The 10,263-nt window shown below is 34.9% G+C and overlaps 4 protein-coding genes across 4 annotated transcripts; 3 read left to right on the top strand and 1 right to left on the bottom strand.

The window, feature by feature from the left end:
• The first annotated feature begins 1,327 nt into the window (after positions 1-1,327).
• LOC130933233 (germin-like protein subfamily 1 member 7) lies at positions 1,328-2,545 on the top strand. The gene is made up of 2 exons (XM_057862785.1): positions 1,328-1,622; positions 1,720-2,545. The coding sequence occupies exons 1-2, from the start codon at positions 1,505-1,507 to the stop codon at positions 2,253-2,255; spliced, it is 654 nt and encodes a 217-aa protein (XP_057718768.1). The 5' UTR covers positions 1,328-1,504; the 3' UTR covers positions 2,256-2,545.
• Positions 2,546-2,936: 391 nt separating this feature from the next.
• On the top strand, positions 2,937-3,949 carry LOC130933231 (hevamine-A-like). Its single transcript, XM_057862783.1, has one exon. It carries the CDS (start codon positions 2,985-2,987, stop codon positions 3,873-3,875), a length of 891 nt encoding a protein of 296 aa, XP_057718766.1. The 5' UTR covers positions 2,937-2,984; the 3' UTR covers positions 3,876-3,949.
• Positions 3,950-4,119: 170 nt separating this feature from the next.
• Positions 4,120-5,718, bottom strand: LOC130933232 (uncharacterized). Its single transcript, XM_057862784.1, has 2 exons — positions 5,192-5,718; positions 4,120-4,814 (listed from the first exon to the last, which is right to left on the bottom strand). Exons 1-2 carry the CDS (start codon positions 5,533-5,535, stop codon positions 4,409-4,411), a joined length of 750 nt encoding a protein of 249 aa, XP_057718767.1. The 5' UTR covers positions 5,536-5,718; the 3' UTR covers positions 4,120-4,408.
• Positions 5,719-6,586: 868 nt separating this feature from the next.
• Positions 6,587-9,892, top strand: LOC130933230 (protein ABIL1-like). The gene is made up of 9 exons (XM_057862782.1): positions 6,587-6,837; positions 6,954-7,036; positions 7,586-7,736; positions 7,820-7,919; positions 8,039-8,131; positions 8,223-8,310; positions 8,404-8,456; positions 8,568-8,674; positions 9,309-9,892. Exons 1-9 carry the CDS (start codon positions 6,757-6,759, stop codon positions 9,465-9,467), a joined length of 915 nt encoding a protein of 304 aa, XP_057718765.1. The 5' UTR covers positions 6,587-6,756; the 3' UTR covers positions 9,468-9,892.
• Positions 9,893-10,263: the final 371 nt, after the last annotated feature.

Here is a 10,263-nt window from a genome sequence, read left to right as displayed (position 1 = left end):
TCGTATGAGTACTGTCACATTAATTTTAATAAAATAATTGACTATAAGTATAAAATATTGGATGAATATTTGATAATTAAAAATACTATTTTTAATAAAATTGTTACCTTTTTAATATTATTGTATGATATTATTAGATTAATTTTATATCGTAAATATGCTTCTTACCATATCAATATAAAAGGTCGCATTATTAGATTAAGTAATGCCTATAGAATGTAGCCAACTTTTTTATACGCGCATAGTTTAATCTATTAATGTCAATTTTTAAAATTAATTTGGCAGTGCTCATAAATAATCGTACGACTATAATAATATAAGTATATTTATTTTTATTTGATTAAATTAAAACGTACAAAATATTATATCGATGTATAATAAAGTTTTACACATATTTTAGATAATTTTAAAATTTTAAATTATATTTTTTTAATTAAAAAATTTAAATCGTTATTTTTTTTTCAAATCAGATATTTAATTAATCATACGAGTACTTAACATTATAGTTAAATTGTTACAATAATACATATATTCTAGATACTGTGCCCAAAATTGACTTTTGAGCATATTTTCGATACACAATTTGCCGTTTTTTAACTTTATGTATCATATTTTCGGTGCAGTGTCCCGAAATGTGGCTTTAACTAGTTTTTAAATACTGTATCCGGGATATGAAATGTTGTGTATATAAGTAAATACACTACAAATTATATATTTTCATAAATATTATATTTAAATAATTTAAATAAAAAAATTTTATAACTGTGTGTATAGCTGAGGCCACAACTTGTAGTTAAAATAATACGAATATCTTTCTCCAGAAGGAATTAATAAGGCCCTAAGCGAGCTCACACAATATTATGGGGATAATATTTTACTGTCAAATTAGTAAAAAAAAGCAACAAATCAGTTCACAATTTTGGATTGCCATTTGTTCCAATTTGGGGACATCATGTGTGAATCTGAAATGGTCTCTTTCTTTTCCTTATGATGACTATATCCCTTTTCCCCCAACTGCTGCTCTAGGAAATTTTCATATTATAATATATAAATAGTATAAACTACATGTTTGGTCAAATAATAGATAAACTTGGAAGAGAGGCAACCAAGAAATATAATATGATGTATTTACTTGTTCTAAAAGGCATTGTAAATTTCAGCTACCAAGTCTCAATAACTGAGACCAAGTCCTAAGACAAGCAATTTGAAAAATAATTGATCAATTGTTCATTTTTTTTTTTTGGAGCTAACGTGACAAGTTTAATATATTCTTTGAACAAGCACATACATAGTTGGTATAGAATGGTTCAGCAATTATTAGATGCAACAACGTTAATTTGCAGGCCAATTCAATGACTCCTCCCTTTAAATAGCAAGCTTCCCATTCAACAAATTCATCAAGTCTCACCACAACTAATTAAGCAATTACATACATAGCATCATTCATAAGAGATTAGCAATTACACACATAGCATCAATTTAAAGGTATATCAAGAGGCACAAAATGAAAGCAATCTACTTCCTTGTTGGTTTGTTGGCTTTGGCATCCTCTTTTGCATCAGCCTATGATCCCAGTCCACTGCAAGATTTCTGTGTGGCTCTCAATGACACCCAAAATGCTGGTATATATCATTACATACTCAAGTATCAAGCTCCTTTCATATATGGTTAAGCTTAAGTATCGTTATAGTTAATTCTTCTTAATTTCTTATTTTGCAGTATTTGTGAATGGAAACATTTGCAGAGACCCTAAAGTTGTAGTAGCTGAAGATTTCTTCAAGCATGTAGATCCTGGGAATGTTGACAACAAACTTGGCTCAAACGTGACTCCTGTCAGTGTTAACGAACTACCCGGACTTAACACACTCGGCATATCACTTGCTCGCCTAGATTTTGCACCTAAGGGTTTAATCCCTCCTCATACTCACCCTCGAGCCACAGAGATTTTGACTGTTCTTGAAGGCACTCTCTTTGTTGGATTTGTTACTTCCAATCAAAACAACACCAACCGTCTTTTTACTAAAGTGCTCAACAAGGGTGATGTTTTTGTGTTCCCAATTGGTCTCATTCATTTCCAATTCAACGTCGGTTATGGCAACGCTGTTGCTATTTCTGGTCTTAGCAGTCAGAATCCAGGTGTTATCACAATTGCAAATGCTGTTTTTGGATCCACTCCACCTATTTCTCCTGAAGTTTTAACTAAAGCTTTTCAAGTGGATAAAAGAGTAATTAACTACCTTGAAAAACAGTTCTGATAGGATAATAACTAATTTGATAAAGTGAATCACTATCGTTTCATTCTATTTGTACGATATATTGTTTTGGCTCAGGCAATTCATATATAATAATAAATAAAACGCACGAGCGTCATGTATACCAAATTTGTTGTATTTGATTTAACTTTTGCTTCAATAAATTAATGTTTTGAGTTTAGTTAGTGAAAAGTTATTATTATTAATGCTGTATCTTGTTAATGTTCTAGTTAATTAATCAAGAGCGTTAACATAGCACTGTCTATGACGCCGAAACACAATAAATTACTCATCCATCATTGCTTGTAAAATAGATATAATAGATATATATGTGATTTCTCTTGATTTTAATTATTAATTGTTACAATAATTAATAAATGCTAAATAAGGCAAGTTTTTACTGTTTTTTTTTTCTTTCTAGTATTACAAAAAATTTATCTACTTCAGGCCCTCCCTATAGCGTACGTTGTAAAGTAAAACAACCAAACAATAGACAAGGCAATGTTCTAGCTGATTTTACTTTGTTAAGACTCAAACAATCGTGTGAAACAAAATTTACAATTCCACAGCATTAAGGCACGCTCATTATTTGCATAACCAAACATTGTTAGTGTCAAAGCAAATTGGAAAATTTAAGCTATATAAGCATAACATTAACGTAGACAAGTAGCATTGCACTACTATCTAAAACAAGCTTTAACACTTCAAAAGAGAGCAATCAAACCACGTACCATGGCAACAACTTATATACCAATTTTCTCAATGGTGATATTCATCCTAACAGTGGGATCTGATGCTGGGGGAATTTCCATTTATTGGGGTCAGAATGGAAATGAAGGTACCTTGGCAGAAACTTGTGCCACAGGAAACTATGAGTATGTGAACATTGCTTTTCTTTACAGTTTCGGCAATGGACGAATTCCCAAGCTAAACCTTGCAGGCCATTGTGATCCATACAGCAACAATGGCTGCGCGAATTTAAGCGCCGACATAAAGCAGTGTCAAGCCAAAGGCATCAGAGTTATGCTTTCAATTGGAGGAGGACCTGGAGGCTACACCCTTGCATCAACAGAGGATGCTAGGCAACTTGCCACTTTCCTTTGGAATAACTTCTTGGGAGGACAGTCATCGACACGTCCACTAGGCGAGGCTGTTTTGGATGGCATTGACTTTGACATTGAAGGAGGAACAAACCAACATTGGGATGAGCTTGCAAGGTATCTTTCAGGGTACAACAACAAAGGCAAGAAGGTTTACTTGACTGCAGCACCTCAATGTCCTTTCCCTGATGCATGGCTTGGAAATGCCCTTCAGACCGGTCTTTTCGACTATGTTTGGGTTCAGTTCTACAACAATCCTCCATGTCAGTACTCTCCTGGAGGCATTGCCAATCTTGAGAATGCATGGAAGCAATGGACTACACAAGTACCTGCCACTAAAATATTCTTAGGCCTCCCAGCAGCACCACAGGCAGCTGGAGGCGGCTTCATTTCGCCAAGTAACCTGACATCAGAAGTACTTCCGGTAATTAAGGGTGCCACAAAGTATGGGGGTGTCATGTTGTGGTCCAAGTACTACGACGATCAAACTGGATATAGTTCATCCATAAATGGCCAAGTCTAGAATTCTTAAATACTTATGGTTATGTTAGATTTGAATCCATGATGGACCTCTCTGTTAACATATTAGATTTCTGTTTTTGGAGGCACGTATGTTGATAATGTATGTTTGTGCATATATTTGTATTGAATATAGTAGCAGTTGTTTTCAACACATAACCTTGCATATGCCGGTAAGTAGAAAATAACAGTTAAATTAAGCAGCAAATCGCACGTGTAAAATGAATATTAGATTATCTAAAACCTAATTGGCACAAAATCTTTTCCTAATTGTTCACATATTTAATAAACTTAACTGCTAACAAAGCTACAAAATTTGCTTATTGAATCTGTAGATACAAGAGGGGGAGATCCTGCAATAGCATTTTACAAACTTACTACTATACAAGGCTTTTCTAACTCTACTAATTACAGCATCCAACAAACATCCTGCACACCATGTATCCAGATACTGCAAAAGATGCCAAATATCTATCTCTATATTTACATAAACATCAGTCTACACCATTACACCAAAACTGAAGAACTTGAGCAACATCAAGTTCTATTTGTAGATGACGATGTTTCAAAATAAGTTGGTTTTGGGGTTGAGGGGCAGCCAATAGATTGAATCAATTCTTCCACTCTTAGCACTCCAAATTTATGATGAGGTGTATTTGGAGCAATGTTGTCAACCCGGTGCTCATAAATCTTGCCTTTCCTGTCAAGTTTGTACTCAGAGGTCCCATCAAACCTACCACGACTCTCCCATGGAATTCGCAGAATCCCGTGAACACTCCACCGAACCATGATCACATTCTCAACAGGCTGCCACACATTGATTACGTCAATCGACAAAGCTCGGAAAAATATTCTGCCATGAAATCGTAATGCCCACAACAGCGATTTGTATTTCTGGATGCCAACAAAGGTATTCAAAGGATCTTTAAATACAATATCATCCCTGCAAGAAGTCATGCCAAATTTAGCATAACATATCAAAGATCACGTAATGATAACTGATTAGTTACAAATGTTATCAAGACTACATCTTCAAGCAATATGAAACTTCTAGAGCGAGATATTTGCAGATGATAATCCAACTAACAAAGACGTGATATGTTTCAATGCAATGTTAGGAGAGAATTTCAATAAATGATCAACTTTCAATAATTGAATCAGAGCAGAGTTTACGAGTTTAACAGAAATAACAAACTGAACTTTCTACAATTAGAAAGCACAACAAACTAGCTATCTTTCCGGTCAATACAAATCTTACCTTCCATAAAACCAACCACTATAAAATGCAAAATCAGAGAGCAAAAGCTAAAGGGAAATCACCTGTAGACATCGAAGCTAGGTTCCTTGAAGAAGATTTGGGGAAAATCTTCCCTCAAAGTTCGGATGGCATATCCCATATTCACGTAGTACTTCTGCTTTTCCTCCTCTTCTTCTTTCCTCCCCAACTTCACAGCACCCGAGAACTCACCGTACAACCTCAAATTCTGTTCCAATTCCAAAACCGCACAATCCTTCACTTGACAAAAAGCTTTTAATCCTCTTGCACTTGACCCAACTGCCACGGGCTTAAAGCTGTGGAGTTTGATGGGGTTTGGATTCGGATTACACGGAAATTTTGGGGCAATGAACATTTCAGAGGAATGAATAACGAGTGCCATGGTCATGGACGACAAAGCTTAGAATGATTTTTTTTTCCCCAGCGGAGACAATGAGTTCAAACGAAAATTAAGCGAGAAAATGTCATTATTTTTATTTGAATTTCTGTGGGGAAATTATAGTGAGGGGAGAATCGATGAAGGAGGGACGTGAACATTATTGGCGCGAATAAGATTGTGTTTGTGTTATCTTTGATGCTTGTGAGGTTGTGGATAATCGGAATTATCAAAGTAAATCAAGAGGGAAAATATGTGATTGGTTGGATTATGATTTTACCCTTTTCTCCCCTCGTTTTATCAGAGCGCCAAGATAACGACTGAGACAAAGACAACGGGATAGACATAACAAGAAAAGAACATCATCTGAATAATTACTGGTGATGACTGAGGATAGCTTAGATTCTTTTGGGGCCTATGCTGTCTTTTTTTTTTTTTTTGTTCTTTTTTTACGGATTTTCCTATCTTCTTCTCAAATACATTTTCCCCCTTTAAATTTATAGGTTTTAATTTAATTAGCCTTTTACAATAATTTTATTAGAAATAATTGAATTTTTTACGGGTAATAATGCAATCAGTCACAGTTTTTTTGTTACCGGAGTAGAATAATATCATTTTGGGCTTAGGCCTAGGCCATCTTAGCCCATATTCTAAGGAAAAAAAAAGAGACCGAGTGGTGGGTGCACCTTACCTTAATGAAAGTTGTACCCACAAATGAAGCGATTGTTCTAGCTGGATTAAATTAAAATAATACCATAGCATCATTATTTATTCAAGATTCTCAACTTATCCAGTTGAGAATAAAAATGACTTTTATTCACCATGGAAATATATCCCAATGAAAATACTATTGTTTAGTAGCGTGCATGTCCTTCTCCTTGGGACAATGCCACAATGGATCAATTTTCAATATCGTTCAATTACATAAGGTATTATTATTATTTGAAGTAAGGAGTAAGAAAGGGGAGAAGATTGGGTGTAAAGGTAAAACAAGGGTCAATCTCAAGAGCAGAAGTGCAGTCGCCATCTAAATAAGGGGCAGAGATGTCTTTTTGCAATGAAATGCTCGCTGTCGTTACAACTAAGAAAGCTAATATTCCTTCCCTTGCGAGTGACTCATTGACTCCTTCTTCCTTACTTAGATTCTTTCTTCATTTCAATTTCATCGCATCAATCAAATAATCGTATTCTTATGAGTTGTTTGAGCTGAGCCTAGGACGCATAATCATAACCATGGTGATGGAGCAGCAGAGGGCCACCACATTCGACGAAGTGTCAATGGAGCGAAGCAAGAACTTCGTCTTCGCCTTGCAGGTCATCCTCATACTCATACCTCACCAGATCTATCTTTCTCTCTATTTCACACCATTGAGAGTCCTTATCTGTCATAATTTTCGCTCTCTCTCATAATATAATTATGGTGATTTCAGGAACTGAAGAACCTGAGGCCGCAACTTTATTCTGCTGCCGAATACTGTGAAAAGTCTTATCTCAATAGTGATCACAAACAAATGTAAGTATCTATGTATGCTAATTTGATCAATACTATGTTTATTTTTATGTGGAAACTCAGGTGGTGCAGTGGATTTCAGGTGAAGTTGATAATTTGATTGATTTGATTAAATTTTCATCTAAAGGCTTCGGCTATCAATTTCACCTGAAGTTGAAGTTGACTTTACCTGAGTTTTCAACTTATTTTTATTCCAAATGGTTAGTTACCTGCAACAATTAGTACTCTGCTAGTTAGTTTTCGCCAAGTTGTGAATTGTTATGCCTAACATTTTATGAATTTAGCATTCAATAAATGCAAGTATTAATAAAATCAATAAAAAGATCACTAAAAGTCTAATAACAAAGTAACAAACTTTGAATTGCTCTGCAAGTGAACACGTAAAGAACATTTATTAAAACTGGTCTGACTTGATAATGTCGATATCATGGGATCCTGCCATCCTTAATTGGATATAGAGTGAATCTGTATTAGTAGCGACAGTAGGGTTGGTTGTTTCAAGTTAAGCTACTGCATGAACTTATCCTGAGGCATATTTTACATATCCATCAGGGTGCTTGATAACTTGAAAGATTATGCTGTAAGAGCCCTTGTGAATGCCGTTGATCATCTTGGAACCGTTGCTTACAAGTTAACTGACCTTCTTGACCAGCAAACATTGGATGTCTCAACCATGGACTTGAAGATATCTACTCTGAATCAGGTAACTCATTTTTTAGATATCTTGTTCAAACAAATTAAACCACTTTCAATTGGAATTTATGTGATTTATTTGGTTATGTGTAGAGACTTGTTACATGCAAAATTTACACCGACAAGGAAGGTCTACGGCAACAGCAGTTGTTGGCTTTCATTCCTAGACACCATAAACACTATATTTTACCGAGTAGGATTTACCACTTTTCTTTTCTGCTAGAAGTAATTGTTCACACGGAAGATCTTTAAATTTTTCTTTTACTTATGATTCTCTCTTTTTTGTTTCCCTTCATTTACAATGTAAGCTAGATCATGTCAATAAAAAGGTACATTTCAGTCCACGCAGCAAGATGGATGCAAGACAAAATCAAATTCAAACCAGAAATCGTCTTCAATCTTCAGGTGTGGTCCCCCACCCTTCCCCCTCTCCTCATGAAGTTTAATAGCAAGTGGGAATCATAGTATTCATCTGATGGTGTACCATTGTATGTAGGTACCCCTGTGGCAAAGACCCTTTCATGGCATTTAGCATCAGAAACTAAGTCTACCTTGAAAAAACGGACATCCCATGCTTCAGCAAAGTAAGACCGCGGTCCATGGTTGACAGCTACTTTTGCTTAGTTTATAGAGTGTTTCCTTACATGTTTTCACTTTTATGTCATCTGCTTTTGCAGCACGAAGGACCCAAATTTTTCTGCCAAGACATCTGGAGTTTTTCACCTTTTAGGTATCCTTAGGAGCTCTGAATATTGTATAGATCGCTTGATTAGGGTATCTGATTTTTTTTTCTCCTGTCCTGCGGAAATAATAGCTCCTTATGATTCTGAATTACATGTAGACAATGAAGAGAGTACACGGATGAAACCTTCTGCAGCACAAACTCAATTACCAAATGGAATTCCTAATTATACTACAGCCATCCAGACTACAGGTGTCATGGGCAGGGTAATGTTATTATTCTTCAGGAAATGCAAATGTCGTTTGTGTACTTTGAACCATGTTTTGCTATTTTTCTGAGTGTTTTCTAGAAGTTGTTGATCTTCATGCATTGTTGTTTTATAAGCTCTAGGATAAAAATCTTGTGCTGCGGTTTGGATTGATAACTGAGTACTTGACTAATGGTTTAAGGTTCCTTAGTTGTTTACTTTTCTAGGATAAGACATTCTATGGCTTTTAGGGATTAAGGTCATTGCTTCAGTTGATAAGTTACTTATGATATGTTCAAAAAGTGCGAATTTTGGAAATAAAATGATAGTTGAGGCCAATTTTCATGGCTTTTGCGTGCTGTGAACTTTATCTGCAAAAGCAGGTTGGTGGTGTGATGGCCATATACATTTAAAGCTGCTGTATGGTCATATATCTCATACGGATAGTTATGCTAAATCTCTGCTTCTTATTCAATGGATATGATCCGAACATACTAGTGGGATGACTTATCAAAGTGAGATGCATAATTTATTCTGATGGCAAAAACAAAAGAAACTTCTTTTTTCCATTTTATGTAATTCTGTTAGACTAGGAAAATATTGTGAGATGCATTGGAGTTATATGATGAAGTTGTGATAGTTTATATCTGCAGGATGCATTTGAGGGTTCGAAACCCACGACAGGTTTCAGGTCATTTGACATTCGAAATCAGCGGGAGACGCTCCAAGTTCCCAATCGCAGCAAAAGTGTGCTATCCGCTTTCTTTGTCAAGCAGAAGATGCCTAAATTGAAGACGGGATCCATCTCATGAATACCTCTCAAGAAAAATGCAATGTTATCCATATCATGGATAGATTTTGCTTTTCTCTTTTTGGGATGAAAGAGGAGTTAATGAAGTTCTATAATATAAGCATATGCACAAGTGTCTTTGCTGTAACCATGCCTCTCCTAAATGCCTATAATTACTTTTACTTAATGCCCTTTGAATAATGACCATGTATAGTAGCCGTGAGCCAAAAGTTAACGATGGTCAGAATGTTCTGCTAGCTGAGTTTACATAATGTTTAGTGTAGAACTAGATTAACAAGACATATACTCGTGAAATGTGAATTGTGAACTACAGAGCGCTGAAACAGGATGTTTCTGCTGTTTCACTATTGTGTCAATACATGTACCACCAATACATTTAGTACACATGTATTAATAATGAAAGAAATTAATTTTAACTTTTCTTCAGTTTGTGTGTATACCTATATGGCTATATGTAAAAAATAAACCTCCTAGGATGACATGGGAATAGCAAATTGAGAAGTTTTTCTTTAGGTGCTTATTACCTTATTCTCGTACATATTGAAAATATAAGAAGCGACACGGTTCGAATTTAGGAAAGAATAAAAACTGAATTGGTTCGAACCTAAGATTTTTCATATACGAATTCGAATCAATTCAAACCGATTAAATTCGAGTTGGATTGGTTCAAATAATCGAATACTCGATTGAAATAAAATTTAAAAAAATATATAAAAAATAAAAAAAATTTATGCAAATAATATATAATAATAAAAAAATAAATAAAAAGCATCGTTATATTTTATTTTTTAAAAATT

The sequence above is a fragment of the Arachis stenosperma genome, chromosome 6 (assembly GCF_014773155.1).
Source record: "Arachis stenosperma cultivar V10309 chromosome 6, arast.V10309.gnm1.PFL2, whole genome shotgun sequence".
NCBI lineage: Eukaryota > Viridiplantae > Streptophyta > Magnoliopsida > Fabales > Fabaceae > Arachis > Arachis stenosperma.
The sequence above is the reverse complement of the archived record's forward strand: the minus strand, read 5'-3'. Positions and strand labels throughout refer to the sequence as shown.